General features: G+C 35.3%; 1 protein-coding gene across 8 annotated transcripts in view; it reads left to right on the forward strand.

The window, feature by feature from the left end:
* LOC116849243 (potassium/sodium hyperpolarization-activated cyclic nucleotide-gated channel 2) overlaps positions 1-17,254 on the forward strand; it is a 391,135-nt gene that overhangs the window by 266,276 nt on the left and 107,605 nt on the right. For all 8 annotated transcript variants that reach the window (XM_032826194.1, XM_032826189.1, XM_032826185.1 and 5 more), the window contains one exon: positions 2,525-2,660. In XM_032826194.1, coding sequence (XP_032682085.1) covers positions 2,525-2,660 — 136 coding nt within the window. The remainder of the gene's footprint in view (positions 1-2,524; positions 2,661-17,254) is intronic.

Raw genomic sequence — 17,254 nt, forward strand, 5'->3', positions numbered from 1 at the left:
TGTGTGTGTGTGTGTGTGTGTGTGTGTGTGTGTGTGTGTGTGTGTGTGTGTGTGTGTGTGTGTGTGTGTGTGTGTGTGTGTGTGTGTGTAAGTAGCATATGAGCACATTTAACTCTCTGTTATCCTCGTTTAGCTGATGAACGTTAGTACGCTCGTATGAGTAAAATGCTGCGCTTGTTATTAATTAAATGAAAATTTTATTATTACTGAATTAATGCAGCTTTGTAAAAACGATTAAATGCAGTAAAACATTGATATATACATATATATTATCGATCTATCATAATAAAGCTTAATGGACCTCACACTATTTTTATGAGAAAAAAATTTTCAGTCAATTCGCTTGAATTTCTGATATACTATAATTGTTGTAGTGCTAGTAAAAAATCTCAAAATGCAGAATTATTTTAGCTAGTTTTTAAATTAAAAACATTTGAAAAACTTTTGCAAGATATTCGTTCATACGTTTTTCTAGTTTGCACTTGTATCTCCATGATTCATTACTCCCGTAGTATTTAATGACTGCAAGCCCTCTTTGTTATGTGTGCATATGTATGTGCGCGCGTCAGCAGAGATAAAGACCTCGTGAATCTCTCTCTCTCTCATTGCTCCCGTAGTATTTAATAACTTTAAACCCTCTTTGCTATGTGAGTGTGTGTGTGTGTGTCTGTGTGCGTGTATGCATGTATATATGTGTACGTGTGTACGTGCATGTGTGTGTGCGTACGTGCGCGCGCGCATCAGCAAAGATAGGAGACCCTACGAGACTGGCGAACCATGAGATCTTTATTTCTGCTGATACACACACATACGCACTTACTCTGAAAGAATTTTAGAGTCATTAAATACTACGGGAATGACGAACGATGGGCACACAGATGTAAACTTGTGTAGGCAAACGTACGAACGGAACCTTGTGTGTGTGAAAGAGATTTTTAAATATTTTTAATTTATAGAAACTAGCCATATAAAAGTTTTGTACTTTCAGATTTTTTATCAGGGCTTCAACAACTTTAATATATCACAAATTTAAGCAAACTGACTGAAAATGTTTTCCTCATAAGAATTTCGCGAGAGTCGTTTAATAACAATACGAGTCGCATTAATTTCACGTATTTACTTTTACTATAAACGCGCGTAACATATTTCCAGAATCTATAAATAAAAGTTATATTAACGAAATTAAGAAAACGATCATACAAATATAATGTAAAAAATTGTAAATGAAAAGTCAAAAAGGTTTAAAGCCATTTTTATATAATTATATAATAATTATAATATAATTATAATATAATTATAACATAATTATAATATAATTATAACATAATTATAATATAATTATAACATAATTATAATATAATTATAAAATAAAATAATTTAATTGTAATATAATTATAAAATAAAATTTCAACTGAGCATTTGTTTTATACGAGGGTAATAAACGGTTAAAAATGTTCTTATTGATAAAACAGAGTTCAAAAGGGTTTTAGATATTTATGCTGTTTTTAATAGAGCGCGAATAGAGTGTCAATGTTCTAGTTACAAAGAGAAAACTAATTTATTTAAACATACAAATAAATAAAAAATAAATTTACATAGTTTCTTGCTTAGTATTATAATTTAGTATGGTTGCATTAAAGGACTTGAAGTCTTGAAAGAAACAAAAGAGATGGAAGTATACAGTCGTACACTGTCCTTTGCGATTTGTGGAGCAAGACAGTACAGAATTGGGAAGAATTTGGAACTAATTTACGACTAAAGCGCACTAACTCGCGATATTTACAATGAGTTGAGAGGGTTTGAGAAATTAGTAATGCTTATAATGCACAGAAAGGCATTCGATGAACTTGTTATATTCGTATTATACACTCATACACGATATGTACATCCGATACATATCGATATCTAGGAGCATACTCGAAAATCTAACATAATTTTCATGACTAAACAACTAATGATTACAGTTTAACATTGTGACAAAGGTTTTACACTCTCGACACATTCATTACATGGTAATGTTATACTTTCATAATTTGGCGCATAACATTTTTTACAGATTATTTGAAATATCATTTTTGTTTTGTCACATATTCACAGAGTTATCTTCACGTCTAATCGTGAAATTCTTAGACGTTTGTTATAGTTCACATCTTTTTTTAATTCTCATGAAAGTTTTTATTATTGATGAAAAATCTACTTAAATAATTTCAAATTATATCAATATCCACTACTTTCTTATTCTTCGCTTTGTGTGGCGAAATAAATTAACACAATTCTGTGGATTATGTGCCAAAAATAATTAATTTCTGTATCACTTTACTTCATTCAACGACCTTTAGCAGTGCAAGTAGTGTTAGAAGAACAAATAATAATCACTGTTGAGTACAGATGATAAGCGGCAAGCGCTATAATGCCACGAAACGGACGAATCACTGTGCTGCTAAGTGGTTTAGAATTTGGCGTGAATAATCGTTGGTTACGTTCCGTGCGACATTCCCTACGCTTAATCATGCTCTCCTTGTAGGTTAAACAAAATCGGGAAGAATCCTAATCTAGTGGCTCATCGCGAGGAGGATCTCGGCAGCGAATCAAAAACGATCAACGCTGTGGTAAATGCACTTGCAGAGCAAGCCGCGCATGCTAGCGCCAGCGAGGAATCAGTGAGTATCCAGTCAACTAGCGGCTATAGGACAAACTAATAATTGATATTACATAAATTTTCTTTTATTTAAAAGTATATTTTATTAAATATTGTTTTTAATAACTCCTTAAGAGGGTATTCTAGTATGAAGGCCTATTTTCAAGGCGATTTTGGGAATTAATTTAAAACAAATGGTTAAATTTACAAAGTTAATGTTTTGTACTGACATTTCTTCATCTTTGAAGAAACGTCTCAAATTTGGCAAAGCTTTATATTCGAAATTGAAGGAAATACAATTGGACGAAACAAGTCTTGTTGTAAAGTTATCTTTCATGGGGCGAATTGCCGCCGTCATCTGAAATAAACGAATTTGCATTTATTTTGTTCTTTATGAATGTGGCTATCACCCAAGCTAGAATGAAATAATTTGAAAAAAAAAAATTGACAAAATGGCGGGGCTTGAAAAATAGTAGTCTGATTTTTATTAAAAAATTCTAACTGTTCGCGGTTTGGAAAAATAGTAATTTTAAAGATATCAAACAGATTTTAGTTTGGGCGATAGTCGAATATGTGCACTATATGTGTGTAAAAGCGCAAGTTGATCGGCCCAGTAGTTTCCGAAAAAAATACTCGCCCGATTTGAAAAATGTCGTTTTGAGAAAAACGCGTTTAAAGATCGCGTTTTAAAAAAAGTTCTTATGCACTTATGAGATGGATAATGAGTAATTAGAGAAACTTACCCTTAATCAGCTATACCAGGGCCATATAAGAGACCTTCCTCAACTTCATAAAATCCACGTTTATCAGCCTCCTCTTGTCTCTTGGCAATTCTTGCTTTTTTCGATTCGTGCGATGCCCGCTGCTCCAAACGTTTAATACGCTCGTTTGTCTCTATTATCCGCGAGGAATTTTGCATTTTGGCCGATTTGTAGTCTCATTACGTTCATTATTTTTAAAATTGTATGAAATCCTTCATTAAACAGGCAAACAGCCAAAAAAAGTTGCAACTTCCATCATCTTTTCACAATGCAGATGTTTTGGTGCAATTGTCCAAATTAATGAATTTAAACTTTCGTTATTATTCTGAGTAAATAATCCGAGGCATCGCTGTAGTAAATCATAGGTAGTTAAATTTTCGTAAATAGGTTAGATGACACTTAACACTTCGTCATTTATCTCGTGATCGGCACGCCGTATGGAGGCTGCGTCTTTTAAACCTTTATAACTCGGTCAATTTAACAAATTTCATCTTAATATTTTAGGGCCATATTTTGAAGACTTTAAACTATAAAAATATGCAAAAAAAAATCGGTTTTTTGGACCCGTTACACTAGAATACCCCCTTAAAGCTGATTTGAATATGATTATGATATGATATGATTATTATTATGATATGACACGTTATTTATTATAATAGCCATCATAAAAAAATGAAAAAATTCTTATGACAGTCTTATAACATACTTATGCCATGTAGGATTTTTCTTTTAAAATCTTTATTTCTCTTTTTTCATAATGTGAAAGTATTTTAAAATATAATTCACAATTTAAAAACAAAAATCAAAACTTTAAGTTTAAACGCAATTTTATTAGAAGAGCATCAAATAAGAAATAGCAGTAAAATTAAAAAAAGAACCCTTTGCAACGAGTTTAACATTATGTTATCGAAATCATGACCTTGAGTAATCTTCAAAAGATTTGCCGTTGCTCATTATTTGTTAAGATAAACAAGAGAAGTTTAAAAAACAATTAACATCAGTGCTGAAAAATGTAATTTGCCAATATGTATATGAGGTCATACTAACAACTGTTATTAGAATGTCATAATTTTACAAGAATTTTGAAATAATTTTTCCTTTCACAAAATGTTATCTGATACTTAGTTTCCGAATTATAAAAATAAGTAGTTTCCTTATTATGAATCAGATAGGCAGTGGCGATGCAATTTATCGTCAAACGAGTGTATAAAGTTAGACCTCCTTTTTCAAAAAATTATAGTTTTGAAAATTATTGCAGGTTGTTCTAACTTTTTATATCACATTGTTCAAAAGCAACGTTATTTTATTTCAAACAGTTCTCTTATAAAACGAAAAAAAGATTTTTTAACTGGCTTTCTTTTTTAAAAAATTAAACATTCTTCAGCGATATCTCGAGCTCCGCGGATATCGTTCACCATCTTGCAGACTTCGTCTCTGTCGCGCTTGCAAAATGAGCCACACTTTTCTCTAACAAGGGACATGATAAAACTGTCCCTTACCAATTTTGATGCGCTTTGGATATGTTGTAAAGCATCAAAAAGTAAGAGACCCATATCTTTTATATCGGTTTATCTCGAAGTTTAGGGGTTAAAACAGTCCCTTGAAAAAAATTAACTTTTTTATTTTTATGGAATAATTCCTAAGATATGAAGTATATGAAAAAATGTTGCCTACAAAAGTTTTGCAGTATTTAATGCTTTTTGCAACGACATATTTCATTTGTTTTAAATGTCAAATTTTTTACTGCTCTCTCCATCCTCCACTCGTTATCTTCGCAAAATTTTTAAGTTAAGGACCAAAATTTGTAAGGACCAAAATTGTAGAGCATTTAGTATCAAATTCATCTATATATAATAGTAAATGTTAGTCTCGCTTTAATCGTTGGAAAACGACGTGATAACATCGTGCTCTAGGCGCCACACTGTCCAAGTGATGGCTACTGTAGATTGATATGTTACTATAAGTGGGAAATATAATGAATTGTAGAAAAATAACACATAGACAATTACATATATTTAATATATAATGTTTACAATATATAATGTGTATTATATATATGTTATATGTGTATATATGTTATATGTGTGTTATTATATTATATTATTCATGTAATTAATATAATATTAAAGAAAAAATCGATACAAAACTTACATTCACACAAAATATAAATATGTTGATTTATGACACATATTTGTTACAAAGGTGGTACTAATGTAAAAAATGTGTGATGCAAAGTGATTGTTTGCACCAAGAACAAATAATTACACTGTTCGGCAAAAATCTGTTCGGCAACTTTTTTCGTGACATCAGTACGAATAGTCATTTCCGATGTATTTTTGTCTGCTGAACACGAATCCGTCGTCCGAATTTGACTGTCATGTCACAATGTTGAAAAAAAATGGCGTTAAGAAGATAAAAAGCCGAGTGCGGAATTCTTATCTACTGTTACGCCCCGTAACCCACTCGTACCTTCATTCTAAATATATTACATACAATTAACCGCTCATCCGACAGAATTTCGAAATAGTTGAGCAATCAAGAAAAGTTCAAATTTCAAGTCATATCATCTCAAGAGACATTCATGAATCACCGAAATAATCTCCTATCATGCAATACTAACTAAAGGTTCCTGAATCTTTCCGTAATTTTCTCCAATCCAGTGAGTATCCTCACTACAAGCATGACATCGCCGACCAATCCAGTAATAGTTATCTCCGAATTTCCAAACTTAGCCGATTCCTATAAAAGACTCAACCCGCGACCCTTCGGATTGAATTTTGCTGAATTTTCCGATTTTGATTTCGTTTTGAGTTTCGGCTGACCGTCACTTTCATGATTATTCATTGATTCTCCGTCGAGTTTTACGACCGTCTAAGTTTCCAATTCTTGAGTCAACTGTCTACTTACGCCGACAATTCAATATATGTATAATTCATTCGCAAAATAAAAATCCTGGTATACACATTCGGGGGAGATCAATCTATATCGACATATCGACGACACAGCGGTACCACACTCAGCAACAGAGATTTGACCGAACCTACTTCACCCAAAGTGCGCATCTCGAAAGTAAGTCATCCATTTTATTTTATCTTATCCATTTCGTCGCTGTTTTTATTATTTTCAATAATTCTGATGAGTCCAAAATTCGATTTCGCCCTTCAAGACCCTATTTTCCGCCTTCCTCACCCCACTAAAACCTGGGAGACTAAATTACACACACACACACTCCTACAGATTCACACACATGTAGACTTACACCGCCACTCATTTTATTGTAAACCAACAAGCGTATATATTGGGGCCAAGTCAGCATAATCATTGTAGAAATGCCCACAATCGGTTAAAATAAAGATCTTGTATTCACCTATGTCGTGTGCTTAAAGTTTTGTTAATACTTTCACAATCGAGACATTCCGAGTCTAAATCCCCCTTTCCTTTATCGCTCGAGGTCCAGTCCGGAGTAAAGAGATTCGGTTCTCTGACTCGAAATTGGACCGCTTACCGTACGTCGCTGCACCGCGTAAAGCGAATCTTCCAGTCGCTAATCGACATATCGACCTCTGTGTACGGCGAGGCTTATAATAAGCATTTCGTCACATTGCGTTCTCCTCCAGGACGTAACATATCGTCAATATTTGGGAGCTCGTCCGAGATGATAAAAGCGATAATTGGAAGGGCATGAATACATGATCTACTTCCAACGAAGCTGAGGTAGAGAAGACTTACCACGAAACAGTAAACCCTGAATCTTTTCGTCGATCTCGCCATACACAATCACAAGGACCTACACACACTTCTACTCCATTTATATCGCGCGAACAACAACCTATTTCCACGACAACCTCCGAAACACATATTGTACGTGTACTCGAAGTTCCAACTCCAATTATACGAAAAACCTTTACAAAAAAATACTATTAGTGGTAATAGTCTTACTAATAACTTCAGTGCTAGTAGTGCTTGCAGTGCTAGTAGTAACACTATTAGTGCTAATAGTGACATTGTTAGTTACACTATTAGTACTGATAGTGACACTATTAATATTAATAGTGGCACTGTTAGTGACTTTAGTAGTGACATTAATAGTACTAATTGTAACACTATTAGTGCTGATGCTGCTATTAGTGATGGCACTACTAGTATTAGCAGTGATACTATTAGTCACATCAGTAATGTCAGAAGTGATACTACAAATACCAATAGTGGTAATACGAGTATAAGTGACACTTGATGAGTTGATGTGTATAAGTATGTAAACTTTATTATTACTATAGAAAAAATATGAAAGATAATTCATTATTACAGGAATACGTTTATAAGGTTATTAAATATTATTTTTCCTGTACAAAAATTTATTTTCTATGACAATTACATTTCTACCCAATCAACAGACAATGTTTTTTAAATATTTTTTAAATATTTATTTTTCACTGATACTACATTGTACAGTTTATTGTAAACATAATCTTTATTTAATATTTATTAAACGTTTGTATAACATTTATTAAACATTTAAAATAAAGATTTAAGAAAAATATTTATATAACATTTATTTAACGTTTATTTGACATTAAATAAAACGTTTAAAATAATATTTAAAGAAACGTTTATATTAATAAACATTTCTTTAGTATTGATTTAATATTTATTTTTCAAACATACTTTTTAAAAAGATTTATTCTTTTTGTTTTAATAAATTTGTTTTCGTATATGGATATACCATATGTATACAATATAAAGTGTCTTTCGATGAAAGTAACAGTGGCGCTGTAGGTAAGATGAACGACTCAAGAAGCAGAGGTCTCAGGTTCGAGTCCCAGCATGGTAAGCAAATTTTCGAAGTACAATTTAAATTGAATTAAGTAGCATGTGAAACAATAAAATGGAAAATTTAAGAAAAATTCAAGAAAAGAAAAAAATATTTATATTTTTATAAATATTTTTATAATATTTATAAATGTTCACGTAAACGTTTAATAAATATTTAGAAAACGTTTATTAAATATTTTAAAACGTTTTTTCCAAAACATTTGAAAAAACGTTTTTTTAATGAAAAAGAGTGAACTTAACCCATTGTTTTTAACATTTCAAAAGTAACTACTAGAACTATTACCACTAACAGTGTCACTAATAGTGACACTAATAGTGTTACTATAGCGAAAATATCATTAGTGCTATAGTTCTAATAGTGCTACTAATAGTACTTTTTTATAAGAGAATCCTGAGCGATAGCCCACTATTCCTCAATTCCTTTGGACTAACTGCCCCACCTTTGACAACCAACAACCCCTTTTATCCTATTGGGAAGGAAGAAATTATTGAGAGGAATTCTGAATTGGAAGAAAATAGTTTTCGCACCGACCCGACACAATACGTGTCATTTGATAAATCTGTGTACTCATTTTATTTAGCTTTACCGTTTACCGAAAGTGCCATAGAGATAACCGATAAAGAGGCTACCGAAAATCTCGACAAAGACTCAAACGCGATAACAAAGGAAACCGACATTGAGCCTATTACCAGTGAAAATATGAACTCCAATAATTCTTATGCCATCTTACGTTACGCCGGAGAGGCCGTTCCTTTCTTTGATGGTCAAAATATGCCATTAGAATATTTTATAAAAGGATGCGAGTTAGCAAAATCCATGTTGCCAGCCGACAATGAAATTTTTTAACTAAAATCATTCATACGCAATTAACTAGTGAAGCTCGACGTTCAATACAAGATCAGGATTTTTCGCGAATTAATCAATTAACAGCATATTTAAAAAATATTTTCGGATCTACTAAAAGTCTTTACGAATTACAAGTAGATTTAGGGCGCGTATATCAATTAGCGGGTGAACAAATAATACTATATGCGAATCGCGTAAAAGTAATCGGAAAACGTATCTTAGAAGCCCATCGTACTACTAGCGGATCCGTAGATGAGTCAGTCAGGCCATCAGTAGAAAAGGAAAATGGTCATAGCTTTATCAGGGGATTAGTACCGGAGATAGAACAAAGAATCTCCCGAAATCTAAAGTGAAATGAGTTCAGACGACAAAGTAACTGGTGACAAACGTGAAAATTCACGGGTCTATATAGATTCGCGCGGTGGCGGCTTCGACGTGCAAAATGTTCACCGTGGAAAGATTGAAGATTTTATCTTCAGTATTTCAATTTGGTGCGACACATTGGACAACGATTTTCATTGTAACTTTCGTGACGATAATGATGATAATGAAAAAGAGGATGAAATAACGTCAATATCGTCAATATCGTCATTATTTTCATCATCATCCTTCTAGTCTTCACGCGATTACCAGCAACAACAGCAGCAACAAAATCGATGGATCACTCATATGCTGAAATGGATAGACATTTCATTAACATCATCATCGAAACATCGAGCGGCTATGACAATGATAACAATGAGAGCCGTGAAGGAAATCATCGACGACGACACAACAGTCGGTGCAAGAATTTCAAGATTAAAATTTCGAATCTAGACGTAGCAGGCACGGTGAATGAAGCATTGAAAATAGAGAGGGAATTACGTGCGATCAATGAGCTGCGTGGCACATCCAATTCGCCGTCACTAATTTACAAACCTGCCAGATTTTTAAGACTCCCGGTCATACCGTGGAAAATTGTCAATTGTTGCGAAACTCCAACTTGAATAACGATATTTTAATTTGTCAACTTTGTAAAAAAAATGGGGCCATAGCGCGGATAAATGTAGAACCAGAGACCGCGTTAATACTGTGCCCGTAAAATTCGTGCAGAGCAATGTAATTACGTGTCAAATCTGCTCCAAATCCGGTCACGATGCACAAAACTGTCGAACTATTCACAGCCAGTCTAACATCACTTGTTATAATTGCCAAAGACCCAGTCATCTTGCTAAAAATTGCCAACTTCCCCGTAATCAATTAAATGTAATTTGTCAGAACTGCCAGAAATCCGGTCATACCATGCGAAATTTCCGAAGTCGTTCGGTTACTATTAATGCTATTCTTTGTCAATTATGTAATAAAACGGGCCATGGTGCTAAAAATTGCTATGCTAATACGAATCGGAATATTTCGCTTAATAATAGCATTGGAGTACGTCAATGGTGCGAACGCTCAGGTCATGTCGCGTCTCAATGTTGCGCAAGGCAATTCGATAATCAGAATTCATTGCTAAGCAACAATTATACTTCGTGTCTCGCCTTTCGAGATTACAGAGGTAGTATCGCTATTTCATATCTATCAGCCACAATTTTAGAGCCAAAATTCTTTTAAATTTGTAGGCGCGCCTCTGGCGGGTCCCGCCCCGGCGCTGTCGCCATGTTTTCCCGTTATTTGTTTTCTTTGTACCGATCAAGTCGCATCTCACCTCCCAGCCCCCTTGACTCGGACATCCACAGTCGCTGTCACCCATTACTACGCAGTAACGAACAAGTCTCTGCCCGGATCACATAATACGGTCTCCGGTAAGCATGCCGTTCGGGGAGCTCATGTTCTTCAACGATGCGAGCCGCGTATCAGGTTGAGCTCGGACGAGAGCCGAGACATAACTTTATTTCTCTCAGCGGACACTTCCGACAAAGACGGTGCCGTACTTTACCTACGCACCAATGGCGCTCCCGATGAAGCTCGAACGAGAGCCAAGACATAACCTCACAACGCTCGTCGGATATTACCGACAGGCTCTGCGCCGTTCTTCCCATCAGAACAGGGCGCTTCGCACTGGGTGTATATCAGTTGGACACGGGGCAATTGGACACAGTCCAATCACAAGTCGCTGTTCCAAGGGACCCTACAAATGTTTCTAATCACACGGTGCTGTGATTGGCTGTGTCCAAATGCACCGTGTCCAAGTGCACCGCTCCCAATCGCACTCGGTCGGATAGGGCGCCCTACTGCGCCCTCTGCCGGCGCCCAACAACGACCTGGCCTGTTCCGCATCCTGCGGGTACACTCGACTGGCCGAGGCGAGATTCGGAAGTTTATCAAAGGATGCTCGAAGATACGCCCCAGCAGATCAAGGTATGATTCAACTTGGGATGTCGATCCGGTCTTACGCCACATATAGGAATAGTTTCCCTTGGAGTCATTACCCCTTAAGCAACTTTCATACAAGTTGACTTTACTGTTGGCTCTCGAAACAGCCCATCGGTTCCAGACACTTGCCTTAATCAAAATCTCCAACGTACTCCGCTCTCCTAGCGGTCTCCAAATCCGTATTCCCGACAGGATCAAAACATCAGGGACAAGCTCAACGCGTCCTGTGCTCAAACTCCCGCTCTTCACCGACGCATCGAGTCTGTGCATCGCGAGTATGCTCCTCCGATACCTCGAGGTCACAAAGTCTTTGCGAGGCGCAGAAGACCAACTTTTTATTTCATTCCAACAACCATATCACGCAGTTTTAACGGATTCGCTGAATTCATACCACCCTTGTACAATGCGGTGTTGACCGAAGATTTACTGCACATAGCACGCGACATGCATCCACTTCGAAAGCTTTTGAAAAGGGAGTTAGTTTGGAGGAAATTCAAAGAGTTGCCGGCTGGTCGGCTAAATCTCGAGTATTTGCGGATTTCTACCATCGACCGATACTTCTTCAGGAAGAATCCTTTGCGTCAACGATACTCTTACGTTAACAATATAATATTGCACACACGCACACATACCCTTTTATGTTTACATGTACTGATATGTGTTGTATCTTCTCTTCACTGTATCTGACAACTCAAACCTGATTTGTTCTTATGTTTACCAACACAAATAATCAGTGACCAAAAAATTGTTTGTGCTGCTCTAAACGGCTATCTAGATAGAACACAGAAGTCATGATGACATCAGCAGGACGTCATTATGATATAATTTGTCACTTAAATGTCATTGATAATAAATGACGTAAAAGTGATAAAGATAGTTATGTTGTATTATAAGTAAAAGTGCTTTAAAAGAATCTCTTTAGTTTCTGAAATCTTTATATTGCTTTAATATCTTGTTGCAATTGTATAGATAGTAGAATGAACACATCTCAATAATCAGGGTTGGGTAAGTTAACTTTTTTTTAAACTAAGTTAAAGTTAATGGCTTTGAAAATTTAACTTACTTAAGATAAAGTTAACTCATAATGAAATTAATTGAATTAAAAGTTTAGTTAATAAAAAAGGTAATTAAAAAGTTAAAAGTTAAATTTGTTTCATTTCATGACTACAGCGTTTCAGTTTTACAAATAATGGAAAAAACAAATATAGACCTTATTTGGAAACCTGTTTCATTTACAGATACTTATTAAATTCAAGTAATACATTTTTTTAGAAATTTTTATCGGACATTTTTCCTCGAAGATTGTCGAAAATGAACTCTTCTACACGCAACAGCTTTTCGACGTCTCGCGACACCTTTATGGCATGGTTAACTTCAAGATAATCGAACTAAAAGTTAATAGTTACCGATAAAATGTAACTAAGTTAAAAGTTAACAGTATAAAAATGTTACCAAGTTAAGTTATAAAGCTATTTAACTTTTTAATTTAACTTTTAACTTTTTAACTAGTTACTACCAACCCTGTCAATAATCAGTAAAAGAGATGATGTTAATATAAAGAGATGATATTAATATGTTAAACTAAATTATGATATATTTCGATTTAAATATAAGATATACCACTACATATTAGGGCTTTGTTTCGATATTCATTACTAGTATTAAAAATATAGTATGTATACGTAACATAAGGTTGTCAGGTGTGGTGCAATTGCGCCAATGTGGCTCTTTGAACAGATAGTCAAAATAATATCAATCTGATGTCATTTTGACCAAATTTACGTCATTTTTTTGTTGAAAATGACGTCAGAATGATATTATGTTGACTATCTGTTCTACCTAGGATTAGTCGATTATACTAAAATTGGCTGTGTTCGGAATGTACTGTTAAACTCTACAGTTCATGTCATATATAATATAGATTTTCAGTACTGGGGCCCTATTCTGCAACTACTTACCGATCCGACAATTGTCGATAAGTGGTTACGAAATAGGAACCCTGGTATGAAACTTCAAACGCAGCCATTATGTAAATACTCACTTAAAACAAAAAAGTACAATACTTTCAAAATGAATAAGGAACTATAACAACTCATTTTTTAATCATTATTATCCTCACTTTGATGTCAAATGGAAGTCATTTTGATGTTATTGTGATTTGTTTTAGTGCACAGTTTCACTCTAAAAACAAATATCTAGAGTGCATTCAGAAAAGTCCTGGGGATGTCCTATAGACGTGTTATGTCCTCATGACGTACCTAAACATTTCTTATGCTGTTAGAAAAGAATCACTATAAAATCATTCCAAAATCAAGAATTCATCACATATTCATAAAAAAACTACATCAAATGACATCATGATGATATTTTTTAAATGATTTTCATGTGATGTCATAGTGATATTTTTATGAGTTTGTGTTCTACTTGGGTACCTCTGTAATCTTGAAGAGCGAGACACGAAGTATAATTGAACGATCGACCGAGCCCATTGAAGGCGGGCGAGAGTCGATCTAGATTATACGAGTGTCTCGTCCGAGAGATTACAGAGGTAGTATCGCTACTTCATACTTATCAGCCACAATTTTAGAGCCAAAATTCTTTCAAATTTGTCATTAGGCGCGCCTCTGGCGGGTCCTGCCCCGGCGCTGTCGCCATGTTCTCCCGTTATTACGTTGAGAGCCAGGAGTACCAACAATTTTTTGGTTATTTCATTTTTTTTCGGTAGGGGTGTCCGTATAAGCATGGTTGAGAATTGTTCAATTATATGTCAATTATGCAATAAAGGTGGACACAAAGCAAGAGAATGTTGTGGAAACTAACCGACTTCAAGTCTATCAAATCAATGCAAGTATTGTAAAGAAACGGGTCATTCGTTAGAGAATTGCGTTTTGAGAATTGGAAATAATGGCAGAAGACAGGGAAACCAATTGAGTTCTTCAACTACGGGCGCAACTCGAGGAACCGCCGTAAGTGGGCGCCCGATAATAACTTTACAGGTCCAAGAGATAATAATCGAACTCCTTTAATCCGACAAGTAGAAATTAATTTGCATAAAGAAAGCTGTGTTCCAAATAAACTTACAAGGAGATGCCACAACTACTGTCCAAATAAATTTACAAAGAGATGCCACAACCCGCTAAATCGATTTCTGAACGAGTCATAGCACGTTTGCTAGCTGCGATGTTGAGTATCAACATTCTAACGGGATTTGTGTCAATGGGCCTTTGTTTGTGAGAAATTACAGTATAAATTTGGGTCGCGAGACTGTATCGTACATGAGACTAAAGTTGCAACTATCTTTCAGTAAGGCGGCGTGGCTGAGCAGACTGAGGCTCCCACGTCGAACATTTTGGTAAATGTGAAGTTTAGAAACCCACCTCCGATGACCTTGACCTTGACATATGTTATAGAGGTCATCCACCTGAATGACCTTCTGAAAGTTTTAGCTGTCGCTCGTTGTTCGTTAAAAAGTTATTAACAAAAGAAGTTGCATAAAATAAATGTAATTTTTGGACACCGTATATACAAAAATATCGAATTTGTACGCTAGGAAGGTGCCTATTACGGTTTAGGTTAGTTTGAGTTAGGTTAAGTTATGTCACTCGCAATAATGTGTTACGTTCAGTTGCACGCACACCACGCGCGTGCGCGCGCACACACACACACACACTGCTCGCCTGCAAGCGCACTCGCTCGCCCGACAGGGCGGTGGGTGCGTTTGTCTTATTATATATACATACTCACTCACCGTGAGCCCGCCCTATCGGGCGGGCGAGCGCACTTGCTGGCGAGCAGTGTGTGTGTTGTGTGTGTGTGTGTGTAGCAGCCATTTTCCTAGCTACAAATTCGATGTGTTGTATATACGGTGCCCAAAAATTACAATCATTTTATGCAACTTCTTTTATTAAAAACTTTTTAATAAACAATGAGCGACGGTTAAAACTTCTTGACTGTTACTCAAGAGGGTGTGCTTGATAATATACAGGATGTTCCCAGGATGAAAGGTGATACCAAATTTTAGGGGTATGTAGTACTCGTTAAAACAAACCAAATCTCTCTTAATGAACAGTACGCCGAAAACCTTTTATTTCTGAGTTATAAAGTATTTTGTTCTGTGAAAAATAGGAAATAAATTAAATCTACAATAAATGTTCAATATGTTAAATCTAATGACAATTAATAAAAATCTGTCTAACCTTTTATGATCATCGAACCTCCTTCCACCAGCAGAATGGGCTATCAAACCGTTCACCTGTTTCTCCGTCAAGAGGGAAATTCTAAAGACACCTTTAGCTTTAACTCATGAGCCACAATAACGAATTCTCTATACAGGCAATGGAAATACCGCATATCAACGCCGGAAAGCTCACGGACTTGACACGGACTTACAGTCTTTATTACCGAGAAATCATGCACACTTACACTCATACACATACTTATATTTACCTGTATATTTACACATAACTATCTAATCTTATATTATATCTTATATTACAATCACATTATATTAACCACGTGTATATATATACACCTTTATTTATTGTTATGTCCTGGAGAAGAACGCAACGTGACGAAAAGCCTCAGCCGTACACGTAGATCGAGCAACGAGTCAGCGACCAGAAGGGTCGTTTTACGCGCGTATCGACGTACGGCGAGTGGTCCTTTTTCCGATCAGAGAATTCAATCTCTTTATCGCGGGACGGACCAAGAGCGGATAATTGGAGGGAAAGGGGATTGGAAAAAATGAAAATGAAATTTGAAATGAAAATTGAAATTTTAAATTTTAAATAACACTAATTAATTACATTTATTTCTCGTGGCTCGTTACAAATTTATTCATTGCGGTTCGTTACAAATCGAAAGGTTATAGTAACAAAAAATTATGTGCTATATGTGTGTGAATGTGTGAATATGCGTATAGATGTATGGCGTGTGTGAAAGTTAGTCTTCAGGATTTATATGGGGCGTAGAAGACGAAGGAGAATGTAGATCTCGAAGGACGAAATCGAATTTTGAACTCATCGGAATTATTACAATTAATTAATGCGGCAGGAATGACAAGAAAAAAAAAAAGTTATAGAACTTTCGGTGATAATCTTTACACCCAAATGTAAATGGCAAACGCCCGAAGGCTCTGATCGGTTCGTGAGCGGTGAGACTCCAGGAGACCCTCTAACCTCGGTGCGGTTGACTCGATTGGGATAAGCTTCCCACAAGACTCGCGAAAATATATAAATTTGCGCGGACAAAAAGAAATATATATACAGGGTGTCTCACACTCACCTACGGGGATTTTGTAGGGACGTAGAACAGGTTGAGGTGAACATAAAAGTCTTATACCGTTTTGCAATATTCGCAATAATTATCGAGATATTAATTGTAGAAAACTTGTAAATGATCATGCAGAATATAATAAATGAGTTATAGTAGCGACGACTGCCGTCGTGTACTTATACTTTAGATCAAATTGAACAAAAGAGTCCTCTACAATTTTACAAATAATCACATAGATTTTTAATTATTAATTAAAGGAGATTATTGCACGATTTTGCGTGATAATACACTCATCTTAATTAATAATTAACATCTTTAATTAATGATTAAAAATCTATGTGATTATTTGTAAAATGGTAGAGGACTTTTTTGTTCAATTTGATTTAAAGTATAATTATAATAGCGACGGCAGTCGTCGCTATTATAACTCTACCATATCCTGCATAATTATTCATAAATTTTCTACAATTAATATCTCGATAATTATTGCGAATATCGCAAAACGGTATAGGACTTTTATGTTCACCTCAACCTGTTCTACGTCCC

This window comes from Odontomachus brunneus, unplaced genomic scaffold (genome assembly GCF_010583005.1).
Source record: "Odontomachus brunneus isolate Ranch 3 - 2012 unplaced genomic scaffold, Obru_v1 Obru_scaffold_109, whole genome shotgun sequence".
Taxonomy (NCBI): Eukaryota; Metazoa; Arthropoda; class Insecta; order Hymenoptera; family Formicidae; genus Odontomachus; species Odontomachus brunneus.